The sequence below is a fragment of the Podarcis cretensis genome (genome assembly GCF_951804945.1).
Source record: "Podarcis cretensis genome assembly, chromosome: 13".
Taxonomy (NCBI): Eukaryota; Metazoa; Chordata; class Lepidosauria; order Squamata; family Lacertidae; genus Podarcis; species Podarcis cretensis.
In genome coordinates this window covers 31,496,246-31,522,672 of record NC_137182.1, presented here as the reverse complement: position 1 = coordinate 31,522,672, position 26,427 = coordinate 31,496,246, and the positions used below count along the sequence as shown (strand labels likewise).

The 26,427-nt window shown below is 38.9% G+C and overlaps 5 protein-coding genes across 5 annotated transcripts; 4 read left to right on the top strand and 1 right to left on the bottom strand.

The window, feature by feature from the left end:
• Positions 1-549: 549 nt before the first annotated feature.
• Positions 550-1,479, top strand: LOC307201519 (olfactory receptor 13H1-like; the record flags this gene model as incomplete). Its single annotated transcript, XM_079950789.1, has 1 exon — positions 550-1,479. One exon carries the CDS (start codon positions 550-552, stop codon positions 1,477-1,479), a length of 930 nt encoding a protein of 309 aa, XP_079806915.1.
• A 5,115-nt stretch (positions 1,480-6,594) lies between these two features.
• Positions 6,595-7,515, top strand: LOC307200210 (olfactory receptor 13H1-like; the record flags this gene model as incomplete). Its single annotated transcript, XM_079948627.1, has 1 exon — positions 6,595-7,515. The coding sequence occupies one exon, from the start codon at positions 6,595-6,597 to the stop codon at positions 7,513-7,515; it is 921 nt and encodes a 306-aa protein (XP_079804753.1).
• Positions 7,516-12,314: 4,799 nt separating this feature from the next.
• LOC307200211 (olfactory receptor 13H1-like) lies at positions 12,315-13,235 on the top strand (the record flags this gene model as incomplete). The annotated part of the gene is made up of 1 exon (XM_079948628.1): positions 12,315-13,235. The coding sequence occupies one exon, from the start codon at positions 12,315-12,317 to the stop codon at positions 13,233-13,235; it is 921 nt and encodes a 306-aa protein (XP_079804754.1).
• Positions 13,236-17,260: 4,025 nt separating this feature from the next.
• On the top strand, positions 17,261-18,181 carry LOC307200212 (olfactory receptor 13H1-like; the record flags this gene model as incomplete). Its single annotated transcript, XM_079948629.1, has 1 exon — positions 17,261-18,181. One exon carries the CDS (start codon positions 17,261-17,263, stop codon positions 18,179-18,181), a length of 921 nt encoding a protein of 306 aa, XP_079804755.1.
• Positions 18,182-23,575: 5,394 nt separating this feature from the next.
• On the bottom strand, positions 23,576-25,715 carry LOC307200196 (olfactory receptor 13H1-like). The gene is made up of 2 exons (XM_079948612.1): positions 25,553-25,715; positions 23,576-24,558 (listed from the first exon to the last, which is right to left on the bottom strand). Exon 2 carries the CDS (start codon positions 24,537-24,539, stop codon positions 23,607-23,609), a length of 933 nt encoding a protein of 310 aa, XP_079804738.1. The 5' UTR covers positions 24,540-24,558; positions 25,553-25,715; the 3' UTR covers positions 23,576-23,606.
• Positions 25,716-26,427: the final 712 nt, after the last annotated feature.

The window sequence follows — 26,427 nt, the reverse complement described above, 5'->3', positions numbered from 1 at the left end:
TAAAATCATAGCTAAGCAACATTTGTTTATTTATTTTCTTAAGAAAAGGTAAATAATTAATACTTTATAATAATTTTATTTTAACTATATTTACATCTTTATTAATCTTGTCTATAAATTTGAGTAAGTTTTCTTGTTTTTTTGTTTACCAAAAATGCATTTTTGTTTTTGTTTTTATATAGCATATTTATAAACTTAAAAAGTCCTAAACAAATACATTTTGGATTACATTTTATTGCTTTCAAAGTATTGTTTTTCATAATTTAATCAAGAATCTCCTACTCTCACTTGAATAAAAAGAATGCATGCAAAGAATTATACAATGTGAATTATTAAAATTATACAATGTGAATTATTTTTCCTATGATACTTGAAGAGAAGTAATATTTTCACACTAATTAAATAAAATAAATAAAGCATCATAAGAAAAAGCCATCCTCCCCTCTGACTGAAAGGCTTACTTGCATAACGTTTTTGTAATTTGACCGTGGCCTTGATTTAGATTAATTCCTTTCTCTATGTCTTTGCAGATAATACTGAATTCAGGATATGGAAGAGGAAAATGAGACGACAGTGACTGAGTTTGTCCTTATCGGCTATTCTGGTAGACCAAAGACAAGGATAGGATTACTCGTTTTCATGACTGTTGTGTATTCTATAACAGTGGTGGGAAATGGCCTCATCATCTTGGTGATTGCAGGTGATCCTCGGCTCCACAACCCCATGTACTTTTTCCTCAGTAACCTTTCCCTCCTTGACATTGGATATTCAACATCTTCAGTCCCACAGTCCATTGCAAACCTTCTGGTGGACAAGCCCACCATGTCCTATACAATGTGTTACTTGCAAATGAGCATTAGTGTTAGCTTGGGTGTGACTGAATGCTTCCTTTTGGCCATCATGGCTTATGATCGGTATATAGCCATTTCCAGTCCACTACATTACACAATAATAATGAGCAGGAAGTTTTGTATTCAGTTAACAGCTGGGACATGGTCAAGTGGCTTATTCTTGGGGGTAATCCCCATTTATACAATGCCAGCTCGCTTTTGTAAACAAAATGTGATTGACCATTTGACATGTGAACTCAAAGCAGTTTTGAAGTTGGTTTGCTCAGATACTTCCATGAACCAACTGGTGATGTTCTTAACTGGCGTTCTTACCTTGCTTGCGCCCTTTTCCTTTATCATTTTCTCATATTTGCGTATTGTTGTGGCAATTCTGAGACTTCATTCATCAGGTGGGAGACTGAAGGCTTTCTCCACATGCGCATCCCACTTGACAGTAGTAACAATCTTCTATGGCACTGCTATATTCTCGTATCTCCAACCACAAACTAAAAGTACCCATGAATTAGACAAGATAATTTCTGCCTTCTATGGAATTGTGACTCCCATGTTAAATCCACTCATATATACACTCAGGAATCAGGAAGTAAAAGGAGCATTAAAAAGACTTTTGGGAAGAAAAGATAAATAATAATTAAAAAATGAGCATAGAGATATAGTGAACAGAATTAAGTTCTCATAGGTGCTGCTACTTTTGAACAAGCCTTTATCCACTGGCATGTTCTACTTGATTGTGATTAAAAAAAATCAATGGCACCACTATATTCTATTATTTTCTGTTGTTGTTTAGTCGTTTAGTCATGCCCGACTCTTGGTGACCCCATGGACCAGAGCATGCCAGGCACTCTTGTCTTCCACTGCCTCCTGCAGTTTGGTCAGACTCATGTTTGTAGCTTCGAGAATACTGTCCAACCATCTCGTCCTCTGTCATCCCCTTCTCCTTGTGCCCTCCATCTTTCCCAACATCAGGGTCTTTTCCAGGGAGTCTTCTCTTTTATTTTCTATCCCCTAGTTAAATTTACTGAGGATGTAGAATTAAGCTTATGTTGTGCAATGATCTCTGCAAGTGCAATTGAATTTTCCTTTTTTCTCTCCCCATGCTTTCTCCACACTCCTCCCAGTTGACTCTGAAGGATTGAGGATAATCCTAAGCAAGTTTCTGGGGTGCACAGGGGAAGGAGAGGTTTGGACTTGCAAAAGTTGTTCCAGTCATGCAGTGATTGAGGTCACAATCATACCATATATTAAAAGCACATTGTTTCCCTCAAAGAAACATGGTAATTGTAGTTCCATTTCACTTGGAGTAGGACCCACTGAGCATAGTGGACCTTAGTACTAATTGAATAAGCATGCACACAATTGCACTGTAAATTAATTAGAAGAAGAAGAGTTTGGATTTGATATCCCGCCTTTCACTCCACTCCCTTTAAGGAGTCTCAAAGTGGCTAACATTCTCCTTTCCCTTCCTCCCCCACAACAAACACTCTGTGATGTGAGTGGGGCTGAGAGACTTCAAAGAAGTGTGACTGGCCCAAGGTTACCCAGCAGCTGAAATGTGGAGGAGCGGAGACATGAACCTGGTCACCGAGATTACGAGACTGTTGCTCTTAACCACTACACCACACTGGCTCTCTAATTAGAAGTGGACTTATAATGTTGGTTGTGAGCACTAACTCTTTGCTTCACAACCTTATGTAATTTTTTCCTCATGAACTCCCCTTCTCTTATAGCTAGTATTTTTCACCTTTCAGAGCACATTTTCTAGAAAATCTGTGATTTCATTTGTCAAATGTGTTGCTCAAATAACCAGGGTGCTTTTCTAGGGCATAGCTCAAAGCAGTCAGAGATTATAAACATTTATGACCAGTATGCTTCTTTCTTTCCTTTATTTTCCTGTGTTAAATATTCAATATGAATGTAAGAATGAGCAAACAGATGCTACAGGACTCAAGGACATGCCCTCTTGCTATTGCTGGTTCTATGTCAGTCAATGAAGTCTAATATTTATGGGCACCATACTTCAGAGGGTCTTGCACTTCTAAATCTCATATCTCAGTCGGTCAGCTGTTTGTTTTTCATGCTTCTCTCCCTTCTTATTTCCCGATCCTTCCATTTTAACTCATGGAGAAGTAATTTAAACTTGTAAAAGAGCTTGGAATTAGAATATGGTTACTGAGTAGCGCTCTTCAGAGGTCCATGCCTATGTGATTAGATTTTTGCAAGAAGGAGAGGGGCGAAAAGTCCATCTGCCCTGTTCCTTCATTGAATTCTAATCACGCAACTGTATACCATTTCATGAACTGGGAGCTGAAATACTTGGGGGATATTACTCTGCTCTCCACACAGTTTAGAATCCTGGACTGCAAGGGTCCTAAATCACAGTGAAGCCTACTAGGGATGTTGAAGATGTGGAAGTAGCTGATATTCCCATATTCATCCTGTGTCTGGTAATAACTGTTGTTATTTATTGACACTGTGCAATGGATATGTAATGTATGACATCCCCTGCTGTTTAATTTGTGCCCCCCGCCGCCCTTTGCATTGACAATAAATGCTGTGGAAAGAAAGTATGTTATTTATGTAAATTTGTAACTTAAATAAATGAAGTTTAAAAATTAAGTAAATTGCATTGAATAGTGAATAAGACAAATAAAATTGATCCCTAGAACCAACATAACAGATTCCAAGCTATGATAAAGCCCTTCATCTACACACTCAGAAATCAGGAAGTAAAAGGAGCATTAAGAAGACTTGTGGGAAGCAGAAAGGTGCCACAGTAAAAGTATATTTAAAAAGGGAGCAATGTTTTACTGGACCTGTTCTGATCATATTGCTAATTAAAGATTCTTGCAAATCTAGTTGACATGTCAAAGGTAAACGTTTTTAGGTAGAAGTATCTCCATCCATGTCATTCAGTGGCCAACCTACTCAAATTCTAAGGAAATGTATGTAGATAAAGGGAATTTGGAAATCAGCTCATCATGAAATCAAACGGTGAGGGGGGGCGAGTTTGGAACTGCTGTGAAACACAGGAACATTGAAAGTCACCTTATACAAGCTCAGACCACTGGTCCATGTGGTTCGGTATTGTCTTCCTTGACTGGTAGCAGATTTCCAGGATTTCAGGCAGCGAAATTTGCAACCCTACCTGGAGGTGTTGGGAAATATTTCGTGTACAATGTACTCTACTGCTGTGTTATGGACCACCCCCACATATAACACACTAGATTTCTTTATTTTTCTTTGCAACATGAACTGGTACAGATGAAACTCTGTATTGCATGAGTGTTCTTGAGGCTGCTAAATCAATGAGGCTCCTGGGAATATGTACCCAAGGGAATGCAGAATAAGAATGTAAACTAACTAAGGAAAAAAGCTGAGAGAAGGGCTTTTCTTTCCAAGAACATATATCCACTGCCTTCTGCACTGCCCTTCTCTCTACTGGGAGCATTTGGAACTTTCCAAGGATCAGAAATTGATACTCTATTAATACAACCCTTTATCCTGTGTACCCATAATGCTATAAAACCTTTTCAGATTAAGGATCCACCTTTACCTCAAATATTAATTTTTCAACCTGCTTCTTATTTATTTATTTTTTCACCTTCCATATCTGAAAAACTGCTCTGGAGGGCCATCTTGGGTCTGGCTGTGAACCCTGAGTGGATCATGATGCACCAGGTGAAGACCAGTGGTTAAAAATGTCAACTCTCAGTTTAATAACAAATGCTGATGGAGGACACCCAAAATGCTTTGAGGGTCAAAGGCATTTGAAGGTATTCATTTTAAATGTATATTTCTATATACCGTATTTTTTGCTCTATAGGACTCACTTTTTCCCCTCCAAAAATTAAGGGGAAATGTGTGTGCATCCTATGGAGCGAATGCAGGCTCCTTGTGCTGTGCTCCAAAGGCTTCGGGTTCCTTTAGCTGAAGCCGGGAGAGCAAGACTCTCCTGCCTTCAGCCAAAGGAACCCGAAGCCTTTGGAGCGCAGCGCGAGGTCCCTTCTGTTCCTCCTGGGTCTCCTTCTGTTCCTCCTCCAGCTTCGCTTGAAGGGGTGCTGTGCAGTTCTCCCTCTCTGCGCTGTGCAGAGAGGGAGAACTGAGCAGCGCCCCTTCAGCCACGCACCTGCCTAGAAGCCGGAGGAGGAACAGAAGGGTCTCCTCTTCTCTGCTCGCTGTCTTGGCTTGTGCCAGGGAAAGGTTGTGCGGGGCTAAAGAGGAAGCCAAAACAGTGAGCGGGATCCATCCCGCTCGCTGTCTTGGCTTGTGCCATAGCCGGGCACAACCCCTCCGACAGGGAGAGGTTGTGCGCAGCCTGTACGCTGCTCTTTGGGGCTGGGGGGGGGGAAATAATATTTTTTTTCCTTGATTTCCCTCTCTAAAAACGAGGTGCGCCCTATGGTCCGGTGCGCCCTATGGAGCGAAAATTACGGTACATTGAATGAGCAGTTGTCTCTTTTTAAAAGAGAAAATGAACTTGAAAGATGTATTCAGCTTGTAAATTGATTGGGAAGATTAAACAAAAATAAAAACAAAAATTCAAATGAGCAAACAGCAATCAATTCATCCGCATTTATTGGTTTGGGCATCCATTGTAAGCACACACAAAATGCAGTCCCACAAATCATATTTGTTTGATCACTTTACGAAAAACCTACAGTATATCTGAATGAATTCAGTATGTCTTTACTTATGATTAGATATGGTGTTGGATACAATCCTATATGAACTTAACTTCACAAGTCCCTGTGAACTCTGATGTTAGTGGGACTTAAATTGGAAGCAGCAGTATAATTATAATGTTATGGAGGTTTGCAGAAGAACAGTTTTCCATCATCCTTCTGCAGCTCTTTTGGAGGGTCAGGGAGGTTCCCTGAACAATGTATTGCTTCAGTGGCAAGGGAAATCACAAAAGTGTAACTCGAATCCTGAGTTAAAATAATTTAAGTAAGTTAACATTAACTTTCTCAAATCAGTCCAATTGAATTAAGACAATATGGAGACTTCTGCATAAATTCAAAGTACAAGATTTAATTATTAAATTGGACTGTGTGATCCTTGCTGCATTCACCAGAAGGATCAAAAGTTGCCCCTCATTTTTAGTGCCTCTTCCCAATGCATCCATAAACCAATTATTATATTCATTACTTAAAAATAGCACTCATTCAGGATCAGTTCCATAATTTCACTGTACTTAGGCAACATTTTTATCTTTTCAAATGATATTGGGAAAATTTCCTCATCTTGCTGGAAAACTTCTGTGTGGCCATAATTTCTGAATTATTAATGCAGCTTTTCTGAAACACGTACCGGTATTTCAGATGGTCTGTGGGAGATGTATGCTATACTATTAAGAGGTCAGACCCCAATGTGTGCCAAGATTATGCGTGATCAGCCAGCCATTTGATGATGAAATTAAACCAGCAAGATACAGAAAAAGACATGGCAGATCGATAGGGGATTTCCATAGTTCGCAATGCATTTATACAAACTTTTTTCTTTTATAACTAAACTATTTCTCAGTTAAAGAGTATAAAATGTAAGCAAGTTACAAGAGTGTCTGCATGGCTTCCCTCAAAGAAACATTTGTAAGATTTTAAAAATAACTGCATGTGAATCTTTAGCATTTTACATTATGTTAATGACTGAAATACCTGAATACCATTGACTAGCAAGTTGGTTATGTCCTTTCTTTAGAAAATCCCATTCTCAGTGTCTTTGAAGATAATACTTGATTCAGGATATGGAAGAGGTAAATGAGACTGCAGTGACTGAATTTGTCCTCATCGGCTATTCGGGTCGACCAAAGACAAGGATGGGATTAATAGCTTTCCTGACAGTTGTCTACTCCATAACCATTGCGGGAAATGTTCTTATTATTTTGGGCACCATTGCTGATCCTCGACTCCACAACCCCATGTACTTTTTCCTTGGTAATCTGTCCTTCCTTGACATTGGATATTCAACAACTTCCATCCCACAGGCCATTGCAAATCTCCTGGTGGACAAACCTACCATGTCCTTTGCAATGTGTTCCTTGCAAGCCAGCAGTGGTGTCTGGTTAGGAACGACTGAATGCTTCCTGTTGGCTGTTATGGCTTATGACAGGCTTATAGCCATTTCCAGCCCACTACATTACATGCTTATTATGAACAAGAGATTGTGCATTCAGTTAGCAGCTGGGACATGGTCAAGTGGCCTTTTTTTAGGGGTTATTCCCATTTATGCCATGCCAGCTCGCTTTTGTGGGAGAAATGTGATCAATCATTTCACATGTGAACTCATAGCTGTTATGAAGCTTATTTGCTCAGATACCTCCGTGAGCCAACTGCTTATGTTCTTCTCTGGATCCCTCTCATTGCTTGTTCCTTTTGCCTTTATCCTTTTCTCATATTTACGCATTATTGTGGCAGTTCTGAGAATCCATTCATCAGGTGGGAGACTAAAGGCTTTTTCCACATGTGCCTCCCATTTGACTGTGGTAACCATTTTCTATGGCACTGCTATATTCTCATATATCCGACCCCAAACTAAAACCACAAATGAACTGGATAAGGCAATTTCTCTCTTCTATGGAACTGTGACTCCCATGTTAAACCCACTCATCTATACACTTAGAAATCAAGAAGTAAAAGGAGCCTTAAGAAGACTTATTGTAAGGTAAAGGAATTATTTAAAGGAAACAAACAAATTGATTCAACAATGAAAAAACAATCAAGTTCTGGAAAGATATAGTCCCTCCTATTGAGAAATGGTTGATAAAATTATGGGACTTAGCTGAGCTTACAAACTTATCATGTTTAATCAGGAAAAAATCATTATATTCTTTTTTAGGGTTGGAAACTTCTTATGAACATTTTGCATGAAAGAGAAAATGAACTTGTAGTAACTGGATATGAAGTTTGAAAGAAAATATTGGTTTATAAAAATTAAATTGTTTGATATCCATTTGAGTGAATACAGAGAATCAAAAGTCTTTTCATCTTTTACTTTTTATTTCCCCCCTTTTACTCCCTCCTTTTTAATAATGATAATAATAATCTTTTTCTGAAGTTGTAGCATTCTAAGTTACCACCAAGGGCATTTTTAATTGTGAAGTCACATCTTTGAAATTCCCTCACCAGAGAATGATATATGGACAGTTCAGTAATATCCCCCCCCCCCCCCCGTTCTTTCCACTTTTTATTTAATATTTATGTGGATTGATATTCTAGCATCTATTGCAGCCCTCCTCCCCTTTATGGTTTTCAACTATGTTTTACTCAGAGCGGATTCAATAGGCCTCAGTAAAATCAGTGTATTTTAATTAGTCTATGACTGCAGTCAGTTTCAGAGAGGGCAGCAATCCCGTTTGCCCATGTTCATTTTTACCTGAATAAAAAATTATTTGGAGGCTTAATTTCTTTCTTTAAAGATTAACAGCATGAATTTGCATGGTGTGAGGCTGTTCTTAGGTTGCTGAATCAGTGACATTCTTGGGAATATACTCCAGCGGGAATGCAGAGGAAAATCATGGTTTAAAAATATTAGCTAACTAAGAAACAAAGTAATAAGTCTTATAGGGCTTTTCTTTCATTTTATACCAACTACTAATAAAGGACACCCAGGAGAAATGACAAAAATATTTATTGTAAATACCCAGTTACTTGGAAGGTTTATGCAACTTTTAATCTGTTTATAATTTATTGTCACTTAAACTTTTCAAAAGTTTTAAATTATTACTGTTAATTGTTCTTTTAATAGTTTTATCTGCTTTGAGAGTTTTGTTTGTTTGTTTGTTTATTATTTGTTACCAAGCAATGTATAATTTTTTTACATCTTATGTAATCGGCAAATAAATATGTCTAAGATTTCACATTCAATATTATTGAACTTTTTTAAAAAAAACCCATACTTTTCATTTGTTTAAACAAATCTGAAACTATTAACCAAAGTAAAAATGATGGCTCATCAGCCTTGACTACAATATATTTCATGATCATCCCAGGGACGCAATTTCCAGCTATTTCCTCTTCACCCTTGAGGTTCCCCCAGTCCTGTCTAGATCTATTCTAGATGGTTGCAACATGTCCCCGCCCCCAAGAGCAGACGTAGATGGATAGGAATGGCAGAAGGAGGAAGAGAGCTGATCCCAACTCCACAACCGCATGTACTTTCCCCTCAATAATCTGTCCTTGTTTGACATTCTTGGATCCTTCTTGGATATTCAACAACTTCCATCCCACAGACCATTGCAAATCTTCTGGTAGACAAACCCACCATGTCCTTTGCAATGTGTTTCTTACAAATGAGCAGTGGTGTCTAGTTAGGTATGACTGAATGCTTCATCTTGGCCATCATGGTTTATGACCAGTATATAGACATTTCCAGTTCACTGCATTACATGCTAACCATGAACAAGAGGTGTTGTATTCAGTTAGCAGCTGGAACATGGAACACTGATGTATTTTTAGGGATAGTCCCAATTTATGCAATGCCAGCTCACTTTTGTAGAAACAACATGATTGACCATGTGACAGGTGAAGTGAAAGCAGTTCTGAAGCTTACCTGCCCAGATACCTCTTTGAACCATCTGGTAATGTTCTGAACTGGGGTTCTCACATTTCTTGGCCCTTTTGCCTTTATCTTTTTCACATACTTGCGTATTATAATGGCCACCCTAAGAATTCATTGATCAGGTAGCAAGTTGAAGGCTTTCTCTACACGTGCTTCCCACCTGACTGTGGTAAGCTTTTTCTATGGCACTGCTATATTTTCATACCTCAAGCCCCAAAGTTAGGACACTTGAGAGCTGGATAAAACTGTTTCTCCTTCTATGGGGTAGTGACACCCATGCTAAAGCCCTTCATCTACACACTCAGAAATCAGGAAGTAAAAGGAGCATTAAGAAGACTTGTGTGAAGGGAAAAGGTGTCACAGTAAAAGTATATTTAAACAAGGAGCCAGTGTGGTGTAGTGGTTAAGAGCGGTAGATTCGTAATCTGGTGAACCGGGTTCGCTTTCCTTCTCCTCCACATGCAGCTGCTGGGTGACCTTGGGCCAGTCACACTTCTTTGAAGTCTCTCAGCCTCACTCACCTCACAGAGTGTTTGTTGTGGGGGAGAAAGGGAAAGGAGAATGTTAGTCGCTTTGAGACTCCTTCCGGTAGTGATAAAGCGGGATATCAAATCCAAACTACTACTACTACCACTACTCTTCTTCTTCTTCTTCTTCTTCTTCTTCTTCTTCTTCTTCTTCTTCTTCTTCTATCTGGACCTCTTCTGTTAGTATTGCTAATAAAAGATTCTTGCAAATCTTGCTGACATGTCAAAGGTAAACATTTTTAGGTAGAAGAATCTTCATCCATGTCATTCAATGGCGAATCTATTAAAATTCTAAGGAGATGTATGTAGATAAAGGGAATTTGGAAATCAACTCATCATGAAATGAAACAGTGAGGGGGATGAGTTTGGAACTGCTGTGAAACATTAAAAGTCACCTTATACAAGTTATGACCACCGGTCCATCTGGTTAGGTATTGTCTTCAATGACTGGTGGCAGCTTTCCAGGATTTCAGGCAGGGAAATTCGCAAACCCTACCTGTAGTTGTTGGGCAACTTTTCATTTAAAATGTACTCAACTGCTGTGTTTTGGGCCACCCCCACATATAACACACCATATTTCTTTATTTTTCTTTGCAATATGAGCAGGTACACACAAAACCCTGCATTGCATGGAGTGTGTTCTTGAGGCTGCTGAATCAATGAGGCTCCTGGGACTATGTAGCCAAGGGAATGCAGAATAAGGATGCAGATTTAAAAATACTAACTCAGGGGATAATGGCTTTTCTTTCCCCGAACATATATCTACTGCCTTCTGCACCATCATTCTCTCTACTGGGAACATTTTGAAACTTTCCAAGCACCAGAAATTAATACTTTATTAATGCTATCCTTTATCCTGTGTACCCATAATGTTATAAAACTTTTCCAGACACAGGATCCATACTTAGCTCAAATATTGATATTTCAACATACTTCTTATTTTTTATTTTTTACCATTCATATATGAAAGACTGCTCTGGCGGGCTGTCTTTGGTCTGGTTGTGACCCATGAGTGAATCATGATCCACTAGGTGAAGACCAGTGGTTAAAAAATGTCAACTCTCAGTTTAATAACAAATGCTGATGGAGGATATCCAAAATGCTTTGAAGGTCAAAGGCATTTGAAGGTCAAAGGCATTTGAAGGTATTCACTGTCTATTTTAAAAGTATATTTCTATATGTATTGAATGAGCAGCTGTCTCTTCTTAAATGAGAAAATAAACTTGAATGATGTATTCATCTTGTTAAATATACTGGGAAGATTAAACAAAATGAAAACAAATATTCAAATGCACAAAAACAGTAATTAATACATCTGCATTTATTGGTTTGGGCATCCATTATAAGCACATACAACATGCAGTGACAGAAATCATATTTGTTTGATAACCTCCAAATAAATGTAGAGTATATCTGATTGAATTCAATGTGTCTTTACTTAAGATTAGACATGTTGTTGGATGCAATCCTATATGAATTTACCTTCACAAGTCCTAGTGATCTCTGATGTTAGTGGGACATAATTTGGAAACAGAAATTTAATTCTACTGTTATGCAGGTTTGCAGAAGAACAATTTTCCATTATCCTTCTGCAGCCATTTTGGAAGGTCAGGGAGATTCCCTGAACAATGTATTGCTTCAGTGGCAGGGGAAATCACAAAAGTGTAACTTGAATCCTGAGTTAAATGAATTTAAGTAAGTTAGCATAGTAACTTTCTCCCATTAGTCCAATTGAATTAAGACAATATGGAGACTTCTGCATAAATTCAAAGTACAAGGTTTAGTTATTAACTGGACTGTGTGATCTTTGCTGCATTCTCCAGAAACATCAAATGTTGCCCCTCATTTTTAGTGCCTCTTCCCAATGCATCCATGAGGAAATTCTTATATTTCTTACTTTAAAAAGCATTCATTCAGAATCAATTCCATCATTTCACTGCACTCAGGCGACATTTTTATCTTTTCAAATGATATTAGGAAAAGTTCCTTATCTTGCCTGAAAACCTGTGTGTGAGCCAGCCATTTGATGATGAGAATAAACCAGCAAAATACAGAAGAAGAAATGGCAGATTGCTAGGGGATTTCCATAGTTTGCAACGCATTTATACAAACTTCACCCCCCCAACCAATCGATTTCTCAGTTAAAGAGGATAGAATGTAAGCATGTTAAAAGAGTGCCCACATGGCTGCAATTTAGTTTTGATGTAATTTAAAAAGGGAGTAAGTTTTGTAAGGTTTTAAAAGTAACTGCTTGTGATTTTTTTAGCATGTGGGAGTGTGTTAATGACTGAAATACCTGAATACCATTGACTAGCAAGTTGGTTATTTCCTTTCTTTAGAAAATCCCATTCTCAGTGTCATTAAATATTTCATTCAGGATATGGAAGATGAAAATGAGACTGCAGTGACTGAATTTGTCCTCATCGGCTATTCTGGTCGACCAAAGACAAGAATGGGATTAATAGCTTTCCTGACAGTTGTCTACTCCATAACCATTGCGGGAAATGTTCTTATTATTTTGGGCACCATTGCTGATCCTCGACTCCACAACCCCATGTACTTTTTCCTTGGTAATCTGTCCTTCCTTGACATTGGATATTCAACATCTTCCATCCCACAGGCCATTGCAAATCTCCTGGTGGACAAACCCGCCATGTCCTTTGCAATGTGTTACTTGCAAATGAGCAGTGGTGTCTGGTTAGGTACAACTGAATGCTTCCTGTTGGCTGTTATGGCTTATGACAGGCTTATAGCCATTTCCAGCCCACTACATTACATGCTGATTATGAACAAGAGATTGTGCATTCAGTTAGCAGCTGGGACATGGTCAAGTGCCTTTTTTTTAGGGGTTATTCCCATTTATGCTATGCCAGCTCGCTTTTGTGGGAGAAATGTGATCAATCATTTCACATGTGAAGTCATAGCTGTTATGAAGCTTGTTTGCTCAGATACCTCAATGAACCAACTGCTTATGTTCTTCTCTGGATCCCTCACATTGCTTGTTCCTTTTGCCTTTATCCTTTTCTCATATTTACGCATTATTGTGGCAGTTCTGAGAATCCATTCATCAGGTGGGAGACTGAAGGCTTTTTCCACATGTGCCTCCCATTTGACTGTGGTAACCATTTTCTATGGCACTGCTATATTCTCATATATCCGACCTCAAACTAAAACCACACATGAACTGGATAAGGCAATTTCTCTCTTCTATGGAACTGTGACTCCCATGTTAAACCCACTCATCTACACACTCAGAAATCAAGAAGTAAAAGGAGCCTTAAGAAGACTTATTGTAAGGTAAAGGAATTATTTAAAAGAATCAAACAAATGGAATCAACAATGGAAAAAAACAAGCAAGTTCTGGAAAGATATAGTCCTTCCTATTGAGAAATGGTTGATAAAATTATGGGACTTAGCTCAGATAACAAACTTAACAAATTTAATTAGGAGAAATCATTATATTCTTTTATTAAGGATTGGAAACTTCTTATGAACATTTTGCATGAAAGAGAAGATGAACATTTAGTAACTGTATTTGACGATTGGAATAAATACTGTTTTATAGAAAATAAAATAGTTTGATGTCTATTTGGGTGAATACTTTGAATTATATTTAGCTTACAGAGAATCAAAAGTCTTTTCATCTTTTACTTATAATCCCCCCTTTTACTCCCCCTTATATTTTTCCTTTCTTTTTCTTTCTTCCACCTCTCTATCCTCCTTCCTTCTCTTTGCTCCTGATTCTTTTTAGACTAACCCCCCCCCCTTTATTTTGGTTTATTTTAAAAAGATACTTTGTGCTGGGTATAAACTTTTTCATATCTTTTGATGACTATCAGTAAAAATAAAATGTAAAAACAAAAACGAATACATAAGCAAGTACCTATACTCATACACAGTCAGTTTAAAAAAGTAAGGATGTAACAACTTGAAGTGAGCAACAGTGTAAATTGGTAAATGACAGTAAAGAAGGCCCTGTCTATTAATCCCAGTAAATTCATTTATCTTGATCTTGGGCTTATGAGCAGGATCTCTTATGCTGATTCTTAGGACCTGAGTACATTTATCTGTTGGCATATTCGCCTTCCTCAACCTGTAGATGGCTTTCAAAGTTCAATAGCAGCACTTTCAATTGTGCCTAGATATGCCCAGTAAACCAAGGGCCATATTTAACATTGTCACTATTATCTACGACACAGTAGCCCTTTGGAGGTTCTATGCAACTCGGTTGTAGGAAATAACAGGGTCATGCCTTCAGACTCTGAGCCGCTGCCCCTGCCCTTTAGTGTCCAACTCTTGGACTATGACTAGGGAAAGGAACTCAGCCCAAGGGTCCATATAACTCAGCATCCTGCTGTCACAGTGGCCAGCCATATGCTTATGGGAAATCCCAAAGCAGAACCTGGGCACAAGTAAACTCTCCCCTCCTGCATTTTCCAGAAACTGATATTCAGCAGCCTTCAACTATGGAGAGTCTACATGTGTACAGAGGTGTGGAGCCACAGATCCAGGGGCCATTTGCAGTTCTCAGGCTTGCTCTGTCTGGTGTTTGGGACTCTCACCATGCCACACCCCATAATGACATTTCTCCTCAAGTGCATGAATGTATTCTTCAACTGCTAGCTTTGATGGAAGAAAGAGCTATGCACGTCTAAGCCTTTGGTTTTTTCATGGCAGAAATGCAGCCTATAGGAGAAAGGCTGTATTTTGTATGTTGTTCCCTACACTGTTTGCCTCTGAGCTCAACTGCTTTTACCTTTGCTCTCACCACCAGTAGTATGTGATCCACGCCCCAGAAAGCTGTTCAAGTAAGAATGTGAATCTTCTGGTGGACAAACCCACCATTGGCAGTGTGTTACTTGCATATGAGCAGTGGTGTCTGGTTAGGTATGACTGAATGCTTCCTCTTGGCCATCGCGGTTTATGACCAGTATATAGCCATTTCCAGTCCACTGCACTACATGCAAATCATGAGCAAGAGATGTTGTATTCAGTTAGCTGCTGGAACATGGAGCAGTGGTGTATTTTTAGCGATAGCCCCAATTTATGCAATGCCAACTCACTTTTGCAGAAACAACAACAACAAAATAATAATAATTATTATTATTATTATTATTATTATTATTATTATTTATTATTTGTACCCCGCCCATCTGGCTGGGTTTCCCCAGCCACTCTGGGCGGCTTCCAACAAAGATGAAAAATACACTAAAATGTCACATATTAAAAACTTCCCTGAACAGGGCTGCCTTCAGATGTCTTCTGAATGTCAGGTAGTTGTTTATCGCTTTGACATCTGATGGGAGGGCATTCCACAGGGTGGGCGCCACTACCGAGAAGGCCCTCTGCCTGGTTCCCTGTAACTTGGCCTCTCGCAGTGAGGGAACCGCCAGAAGGCCCTCGGAGCTGGACCTCAGTGTCCGGGCAGAACGATGAGGGAGGAGACGCTCCTTCAGATATACTGGACCGAGGCCATTTAGGGCTTTAAAGGTCAGCACCAACACTTTGAATTGTGCTCGGAAACGTACTGGGAGCCAATGTAGGTCTTTCAAGACTGGTGTTATATGGTCTCGGCGGCCATGTGACATGCGAAGTGAAAGCAGTTCTGAAGCTTACCTGCCCAGATACCTCTTTGAACTAACTGCTAATGTTCTTAACTGGGATTCTCACATTTCTTGGCCCCTTTGCCTTTATCCTTTTCTCATACTTGTGCATTATAATGGTCATGCTAATAATTCATTCATCAGGTGGCAGGTAGAAGGCTTTCTCAAGCTGGCTTTTCCCACCTGACTGTGGTAAGCATTTTTTTCGGCACTGCTATATTTCCATTCCTCAAACCTCAAAGTAAAGACACACGAGAGCTTGATAAAACCATTTCTTTTTTCTGTGGGGTACTGACACCCATGTTAAACCCCCTCATCTACACACTCAGAAATCAGGAAGTAAAAGGAGCATTAAGAAGACGTGTGGGAAGGGGAAAGGCACCACATTTAAAGTGGATGAATGATTCTACAACTATTGAAAAATCTATTTTAGGCAGGGAGCAAGGTTTTATCTGCACCTGTTGTGTTAATATTGCTAATAAAAGATTCTTGCAAATCTAGTTGACATGTCAAAGGTAAACATTTTTAGGAATAAGTATGTCCATGTCAGCTTTCCAGGATTTCAGGCAGGGAAATTTTCAACCCTACCTGGAGTTGTTGGGCAACTTTTCATTTAAAATGTACTCAACTGCTGTGTTATGGACCACCCCCACATAAAACGCACCAGATTCCTTTCTTTTTCTTTACAATATGAGCAGGTACAGATTCAATTCTGCATTGCAAGAGAGTGTTTTTGAGGCTGCTGAATCAATGAGTCTCCTGGGACTATGTACCCAAGGGAATGCAGAATAAGGATGTGTATTTAAAAATATAAACTAACTAAGGAAAAAGCCTGAGAGAAGGGCTCTTCCCCCCCAGATATGAACAAAACATATACCCACTACCTTCTGCACTGTGCTTCTCTCTACTTAGAACATTTTGAAACTCTCCAAGGATCAGAAATTGATACTTTATTAAGGCAATCCTTTATCCCATAATGTTATAAAACCTTTTCAGATTCAGGATCCACTTTATCTCAAATATTAATTTTTCAGCCAGCTTCTTATATTTTTTTTTTACCTTCCATATCTGAAAGACTCTTCTGGAAGACCATCTTGTGTTTGGCTGTGACCCATGAGTGGATCATGATCCACCAGGTGAAGACCAGTGGTTAAAAAATGTCAATTCTAATTTTAGTAACAAATGCTGATGAAGGACATCAAAAATGTTTTGAAGGTCAAAGTCATTTGAAGGTATTCACTGTCTATTTTAAAAGTATATTTCTATATGTATTGAATGAGCAGCCATCTCTTTTTAAATGAGAAAATGAACTTGAATAATGTATTCATCTTGTTAATTTTTTTGGGAAGCATAAACAAAAGAAAAGAAAAATTCAAAAACAATTAATTCACTCAGATTTATTGGATTGGGGATCCATTGTAAGCACACACAAAATGCAGTGACACAAATCGTATTTGTTTGATAACCTCCAAATAAAAGTAGAGTATATCTGATTGAATTCAGTATTTCTTTACTTAAGATTAGACATGTTGTTGGATGCAATCCTATATGAACTTACCTTCACAAGTCCTAGTGATCTCTGATGTTAGTGGGATTGTGATTTTTTTAGCATGTTAGAGTGTGTTAATGACTGAAATACCTGAATACTATTGACTAGCAAGCTGGTTATGTCCTTTCTTTAGAAAATCCCATTCTCAGTGTCATTGAATATTTGATTCAGGATATGGAAGATGAAAATGAGACTGCAGTGACTGAATTTGTCCTCATCGGCTATTCTGGTCGACCAAAGACAAGAATGGGATTAATTGCTTTCCTGACAGTTGTCTACTCCGTAACCATTGCGGGAAATATTCTTATTATTTTGGGCACCATTGCTGATCCTCGACTCCACAACCCCATGTACTTTTTCCTTGGTAATCTGTCCTTCCTTGACATTGGATATTCAACAACTTCCATCCCACAGGCCATTGCAAATCTCCTGGTGGACAAACCCACCATGTCCTTTACGATGTGTTATTTGCAAATGAACAATGGTGTCTGGTTAGGAACGACTGAATGCTTCCTGTTGGCTGTTATGGCTTACGACAGGCTTATAGCCATTTCCAGCCCACTACATTACATGTTAATCATGAACAAGAGATTGTGCATTCAGTTAGCAGCTGGGACATGGTCAAGTGCCTTTTTTTTAGGAGTTATTCCCAATTATGCCCTGCCAGCTCGCTTTTGTGGGAGAAATGTGATCAATCATTTCACATGTGAACTCATAGCTGTTATGAAGCTTGCTTGCTCAGATACCTCCATGAGGCAACTGCTTATGTTCTTCATTGGATCCCTCACATTGCTTGCTCCCTTTGCCTTTATCCTTTTCTCATATTTATGCATTATTGTGGCAGTTCTGAGAATCCATTCATCAGGTGGGAGACTAAAGGCTTTTTCCACATGTGCATCCCATTTGGCTGTGGTAACCATTTTCTTTGGAACTGCTATATTTTCATATATCCGACCTCAAACTAAAACCACAAATGAACTGGATAAGGCAATTTCTCTCTTCTATGGAACTGTGACTCCCATGTTAAACCCACTCATCTACACACTCAGAAATCAAGAAGTAAAAGGAGCCTTAAGAAGACTTATTGTAAGGTAAAGGAATTATTTAAAAGAAACAAACAAATGGAATCAACAATGGAAAAAGAAGCAAGTTATGGAAAGATATATTCCCTCTTGTTGAGGAATGGTTTCTTTTTAGATTAGGATTTTTTGTTCTGGTTAATTTTTTTAAAAAATACTTTGTGCTGGTTATAAACTTTTGTATATCTTTTTAATGAGTTTAAGTAAAATTTAAATGTAAAAACAAAAACATACCCACAAGCAAGTTCATATGCTCATACACAGTCAGTTTAAAAAGTAAGGCTGTATCAAGTTAAAATGAGCAACAGTGGGAATTGGCCTCCCAGGGTCAACACTCTTAACTATACCATGTTGAGTCAAAGTTGCTCCAAAATGAGTTGACAATAAAGCAGGCCCTGTCTCTTAATCCCAGTGAATTCATTTATCTTGATTTTGGGCTTATGAGCAGGATCTCTTATGCTGATTCTTAAGACCTGAGTACATTTATCTGTTAGCATATTCGCCTTCCTCAATCTGTAGATGGCTTTCAGAGTTCAATAGCAGCACTATAAATTGTGCCTAGATATGCCCAGTAAACCAAGGGCCATATTTAACATTGTCACTATTATCTATGACACAGTAGCCCTTTGGAGGTTTTATGCAACTCGGTTGTGGGAAATAACAGGGTCATGCCTTCAGACCCTGAGCCGCTGTCCCTGCCCTCTAGTGTCCAACTCTTGGACTATGACTAGGGAAAGGAACTCAGCCCAAAGGTCCATATAACTCAGCATCCTGTTGTCACAGTGGCCAGCCATATGCTCATGGGAAATCCCCAAGCAGAACCTGGGCACAAGTGTACTCTCTCCTCCTGCATTTTCCAGCAACTGGTATTCCGAAGCCTCTAACCATGGAGAGTCTACATGTGTACAGAGGTGTGGAACCTCAGATCCAGGGGGTGTATGCAGTACTCATGCTTGCTCTGTCTGGTGTTTCAGACTCTCACCATGTCACACGCCTTTGCCTTTGAGAATGACCTTTCTCCTCAAGTGCATGAATGTATTCTTGAACTGCTTGTTTTGATGGAAGAAAGAGCTATGCCTGTATAAGCCTTTGATTATTATTTTTCATGGCAGGAAAGCAGTTTCTAGGAGAAATGCAAGTATTTTGTATGTTGCTCCCCGCACTGTTTGCCTCTGAGCCCAACTGCTTTTACCTGTGCTCTCACCACCAGTAATACGTAACACACACCCCGAAGCTGTTCTAGTAAGAATGTGGATCTCAGACTTAAAAAGCTTCCCCACCTCATCTCCTTTACACACATTCCTCTAAATCATAGACAGTGATGCTGTGGAGTTTGTGATGCCATAAGGGATAATGAGGATTTCTCTTCATGCTTGGCCACTTAGAACTGGAGCAACTGGTCTTTGTAGGTTTAATGTCTCCTTGATGAATGATTTGAACTTTCTTTTTCTGCTATAATTTGTCCATCCTTCCCCCTGGTTAGCTTCTTAGTCAAACACTTAAATACAAGGTTTGAAAAGTTCCCTTGTCCTTGTTTCTAGCCCATCAGGCACCTCTTGTTCAATGTTGGCAATTGTCCAGTCTGAGAAGTCTGTCAGGCTTAATTGTTTAAATTTTGTTTTTGATCTGGTTAAGCAACTTGGCTCGGAGGGCTCTCACTGCCACTTTTTTTCTTAGCCATCAATCCAAAGCAATTCTCCTTCGTCAAACTTAATTAAAATCTGGCATCGTACTAGTAAGGAGTCCAGCAGTTACTTGTCTTTCAGCAGATTAAGGCAGAGGAACACAGCTGAATCACTCTTCTGATAGGCACACATGTTGAGAACGATAGGAAGAGTCCTGGTTTGATTGATCTTGCAGCTAACAGCCTCCTGAATAGCAAGGCTAATAGCCTTGGCTTGTTTCAGGGCTCTCCCCAAGGATGGTCAGTTAGGTGAGTGGGTTTGGGGATGAAAGGTGGGGGTGGAGATTTTGGAGTTGCTGAAATTCTGTTCAATATTGACAACATCTCAACTGTGTGAGATAACTATATTTGGGGGTGTGCTGTGGGAAAGGTCAAATATAATTTGTATATAAAGATTAAGCCTTCCAATCATATGCTAGCAGCAGTGATTACAACATATCCCTGTGTATATGATGGCACAATACATGCTTGGAGGCTTGCTATCCTCTGTCAAATCGGATCCACTTGACTGAGGGTACATGTTGCGATCGGATCTCTGAGCACGCCCCACTATCTGGTGCGGGCAGGGTAAGCCTGTTCCGCTCCGGTTGGTCATTTTGCAGTCACTTGGACCCTAAAGCCAATCGCTTGGCTTGGGGGGTGGCTGTGAAACAATATAAGTCCTGTGCGATGTTTGCTGGACCTCTTTTGCCTTGCAGAGTGGAACACCCACCCACCCACCCTTTCCTTTGTGCATCTGGCCTTGCTATGCACTTTGTTGGTCGCCTGTTTTGCAATGGGGGCCTGGTAGGAATTTTTCAATCTGGCGGATTGGCAGGGCCATTTCATTTCCACCTACCGCATAGTAATCGCCACAACTTTGTAAGGTTTAGCAGTTAGGCATTGGAACAGCAATGTGTGAAGGGAGGTGTGGCCATCACATACCCTTCCAAGGTCAAGGGTATTCCATTAAAGGAATCCAGGGGTCAGTCTGGATCTTGTCCAAAACTCCGTGGTAGGGGCTAGGGCCATGCCAGGACCCCATGGGGACACTGGGGGTGAACTCAAGTCAGTTGCCACTGGCGGCGCTCCCTCTGGCGATGTTTCGCCCTTAACAGACTCCCTGCGATGCAAGCGGGAGTCTGATATAGTCTGTGGGATTCCAATGCCTAAGCCAATACCACTCAAATTCTGTATTTAATAAAGTTAATTGCCCAAAAACTTAAACTAAAATCCTGTGTCACTGTGTCTCTTTTGGGGGGGGCTGGTCAAAGCGCAACTGCCTCCTCTCCTAAAGTTTTCCTCCTTGCCTCCCCACAACTATTGAATAAATGGGACCTGGCAGAAATCAGCAAGAGGGAAAGCTGAAAATGATCAAATCTCAGTCAGACTTTGAAGGGGGCTTTGGTTCAGCTTGAGAGAGATATATGAACTGCAGAAGGCCATTTCTGATGACCACTTCCCTGAATACATTTAAAGAAGAAAATAACCTTAATATATTTTCCCACTAAAGCAACAACTACATTATGAAGAAATTCTTAAGTTTCTTGGAATGCTATATGTTCCCTGATGGGATTCAAAGTTAAGACCTAATTAGTGCTGTTGGGCTCCAGTGGGAAAATGTCTTTCTGCAGGAAATTAACAGTACTCTGCTTCATAGTTTCTTACTTTGACTTGGAAGAATATCAGGGTACATGATGGGACCTAACAGATGTTCAAATCTCAAAAAAGGCAAATTGGGAATACTTGAGCAGTAAACTCATGCCACTGTTATTGAGGTTCTCATCCATTTTTTAATATATATATATATATATATATATATATTCATAGACCTATACTTGTATTTGTTTCAAGGCTGGGTTATAAATAATGCTGACACTAATACTCCTATTAATGATGCAAGAATTTTAGATAGGTGAAATACTCATTGTGGAAGGAGATTTTGATAAGACAAAGCATATTAACCCGTCATATAAGTGTTTTGTCAAAAAAGAAAAAGTCAGTCGACCCACCCCCTGTTAGTTACCCGAAAGTGAATAAGCTCCCCATAGTGTTACTTGCCTAATTCAATTTTGTTTACAACAATTATACTTTTGCATCAATAGGAAGAGGAGAGAAATTTAATTTTGTTTGTATTTAAATGAGAAGCTGCCTAATTCACACCTCTTGAACAAAAACACAAACCAATGCACAACTAGCCCTCAAAATTCACATGTATCTGAATTTTGTGACATAGGTTACAAAGCAAACAAAGTACATATATTAAACAGAGCATAAAACTGCATATATTAATCCAAAATGCACTACATTTGCAAAATAGCTTGCAAAAATGTGTACCATAGTGAAAACTGCATAACAAATGAATTTATTAGGAGAAATTTGCACTAAATGTTAATGAAAAATTGTACTTATGTTTAAGGAGAAATCACTGGATTAAAGCTGGCCAAAAGTCCAGAGGTAGCATGATTATCAATTTACGATGGAGTGGAAGGTTCACAGGCTATGAAGGACTTGCTCACAAATTTATTGACAGCTGTATGAATTATGATAGCTGGGAAGTAGCAAGCAGAATATAAAATTGAAGAATGGTATAAACAGGTGTGGGATATAGCTATTAATGATAAATTAGCATGTGCCATTAAGGTAAGATAAGGAATATGCAGGAGAAATGATTTTGAGGAGATGTGAGAAGTGTTTGTAGAATTTGTACTGTTAAAACGGAATGGGGTCAAACCATTACAAGAGGTGTTGAAATTTTCGGAGGTTGGATAGTTATAATGGAATGGTCTCGGTGGTGGAGTTCACATTTTTATTCTTATTTATTTACGATTGTTACTTTGTCAAAAGAAGAATAAGAATAATAAGAAAACAAATACAAAAAGCTAATTGAATAAAAGCTTGGTTTTGATCAACTGCCATTTCGCTCCTCCTCTTCTGTTTCTATGTGCAGATATTCCTCGGGTTGCAATCAGAGGGAGGGGAAAGGACAAAAAAAAAAGAAAGAAAGAAGTCCATCTGCTTAGCTGGAATCAGTAACTGCCATTTTAGCTCCTTTTCTCCAATATTTGTCGCCACTGTGCCAATTACAGTTGGTCACTATAGGACCAGTTGTGAATACAATTTAACCTTTGGTATCGGAGTTTGCTCATTTTTCTCTTTTCTATTGTGTCTGATTAACCTTTTTACTGATTACAATTAATGAGCCTAAGTTAATGATGTCCATCAACTTCAATGGGTCTTCTCTGAGTTGGAATAGCATTGGATACAACTAAATACAACCAAATACAAAGGGACTAGGAAATAGGAACATAAGTGGAAAGCAAATACATTTGGGTTTTATGGTTAAGCCTACAGACTGGTATTTTGTAATTTAACCTCTACAACATTTAGAAAATTGTAGTCACTTTAATTAGCACCATTTCAACTATTTATATGCTAATGCAGAAATTCTAATCATATAACAGTGCATTTTGTATTAAGTTGGTTTGTATTGTGCATGTACATGACTTCCTTAGATTTAATCTCAAATGGTAGATTTAAACACTGTTAGGAATTACTTGCTTAAGTGAAAGAAGCTACTTTTAAAATAATAAATTTATCTTTAGCATATCAGTTATATTTTCAAGGAGCCTTTATTTCCATTATAAACAACACATTCAGATTTCCTAATTTCAAATGAATTCAGTAGCTGAGTTGTTAGGGTTGTGATAATAACAGAAGCAATAACAGCAAGAGGCACAGAAATATTTCAATCCTCAATATGATCAAGGTATCTTTTTCATGAATCCACTTTCTTTCCCACAAGTCTTCTCAAGGCCCCTATAACTTCCTGATTTCTGAGAGTGTAGATTAATGGGTTTAACATGGGAGTCATAACTCCATAGAAAATAGAAATTATCTTGTCTACATCCTTTGTGGTCTTAGTTTGGGGGCGGAGATATGAGAACATGAAGGTGCCATAAAATATGGATACTACAGTCAAGTGGGAAGCACATGTGGAAAAAGCCTTCAACCTGCCCCCTGCTGAGTGGATTCTTAGAATTGCCACAATTATGCGCAAATACGAGAAAAGGATAAAGCTAAAGGGACCAAGCAAAGTGACACTCCCAGTGAAGAACATAACCAGCTGGCTCAAGGAAGTATCTGAGCAAACCAGCTTCATAACTGCTTTGACTTCACATGTCAAATAATCAATCATATTTTTCCCACAAAAGCGAGCTGGAATGGCATAAATGGGAATAGCCCCTAAAAATAAGCCAATTGACCATGTCCCAGCTGCTAACTGAATGCACAGTCTCTTGTTCATGATTAACATGTAATGCAGTGGGCTGGAAATGGCTATAAGTCTGTCATAAGCCATGACAGCCAAAAGGAAGCATTCGGTCACTGCTAAGTAGGCACCACCACTCATTTGGAAGTAACACATGGCAAAGGACGTGGTGGGTTTGTCCACCAGAAGATTTGCAATGGACTGTGGGATGGAAGAAGATGCATAGCAAATGTCAAGGAAGGATAAGTTACTGAGGAAAAAATACATGGGATTGTGAAGCCGAGGATCAGTTGTGGTCACCAAGATTATAATAAAATTTCCCACTACAGTGATAGCATATACAACAATCAGGAAAACAATGAGTCCCATCCTTGTCTTTGGCCGACCAGAATAGCCAATGAGGATAAACTCAGTCAATTCAGTCTCATTTTCTTCTCTCATATCCAGATTCAAATATTATCTGCAATGACATACAAAAAAGAAAGAAAGAGAAAGGGACCTCATTTTGTAATATTTGCATGGTATTTTGCTAGAAGGTTTGGCAAGGTATGGTACTGTAATAATGAGAACATATTAATGATTAGTTTCAAAAAGCTATTAAAGCTTCTCTTTTGTTTATTATCAGCTATTAGCAAATCTAAGGAAATGATGTTGCACACTGCTTGCTTTGGAGCAATTCAAACCCTTTGGTGTTTTCTGTGTTGAAGATACTTTCACTGAGCATAGGGTGGGGTGAGCCTAGAGGATCCCTTTTGGCAAGAAATAGATGAGCAAAAATGAAATAAACAATGAAATCAGAATAACTTCCCCCATGATCAATTACAAAAATAAAACTCAGAAACCTATTATCTCTCTAATTGAGCAACTTCACTATTACACATAATTTAAGAAATTTGTGTCCTACATTTAAATACCTGTGAAAAAATTTACATAAAAATCCAACTTTTTAATATTATGAAGTTTAATCCAGCAGCATTATATCCTACTGTATTTCTACAAATATGTTTCAAGATCCAATATTTTGCAGAAATATTGACTCAAAGTTGAATATTTTATAGTTATATTTGCATTACAAACAAATTTAATTATTTTGTCACTTTTGACATAGCTTTTTAGTACATAAAGCTTATGCTCATTTTCATGGATAAACAATTTAGAGAAGCAAGGGTGACATTTTCTCCTCTCTGAATTTCAAAATAAATGCACTTTTTTCTTGAAAGCTTCTGTATTCTTGACCACCTTCTGATTCAGCACACTGAGCAAACTACAGGGTTGCAAAAGATATAGCTAAGTTGAAGACCCCCGACCCCCCACACATTATGCATTCTTCTAAGCAATACAAATGAGGAAAAGTCGGAGTTCCAGATCAAAATTCCCCAAATGCCTTTTTAACTGCTATAAGGTGGGGTAATGACAATGAAACTAACATGGCAAAGTATATAAACAACTAATACCTTTAAGTGCTTTGGTCTTTCCAAACTTCCTGAATGTCCTTTGTCAGCATTTGGTATTAAACTGAGATGGAGGATTCTTCAAACTGTACAGGATTTCTAGTAACCCTTCAGTGTATGGGATGAGAAAGACTGAAATCGTTCCAATGTACAATAAAAAGCAAGTTGTCAGTTCACTATTCAAAAAAATAAAAATATGGAATATGAAGGAGGATTCTCATGTTTCATCAACCTCTGAAAAATAATGCACTAGAACAGCACAAGATAGCATCTTTATGTATGCAATACATGTTTCCTTTAATAAAGTCTCGTTTTATTTTCTATGAAAAATTCAGGATGCTCTAGATATAGTGGAAGCATTTCAGGAGGGATAGATTGCTATTTTGTTCCCATGAAAACTTGGAACTGAAAGAAAAGTCTAAGTGTTTTAGTTAGCTCATTTAGATGGGCAATATTTTAAAACCACTTTCTCCATAATTCCCAGTGGTGGCATAATCCCGGGAGCATCAGTGATTCAGCACTCCTAGGGATGCCACATAATAAGGAAAGCATAACATAGAGCATAATATACACATCATCATTGTAATGGGAATAGGGATTGCTCGTGCATAAGTGGCCTGCTGCTCAAGGCAACGTTGTCTGGCTAAACCTTTCCCTGGCTGGACAGCCCTTACTCCGTGGCTGTGTCAGTCACTGGCAGAATCCGTCAGTGGGCGTTTCCTGAACTTTTTCCAGCATAAAAGCTCTTTGACACCAAGTCTCCGCCTAGCCTCCCTGCGCGGAAGCTTTCTGCGCAGAGTGGGCGTGCCCAGCGGAGGTCCTGTGCTCTCCCCGCTGGTCTCTGTGGAAGAGTCTTGGAGCCCTCTCTCCGAATCCTC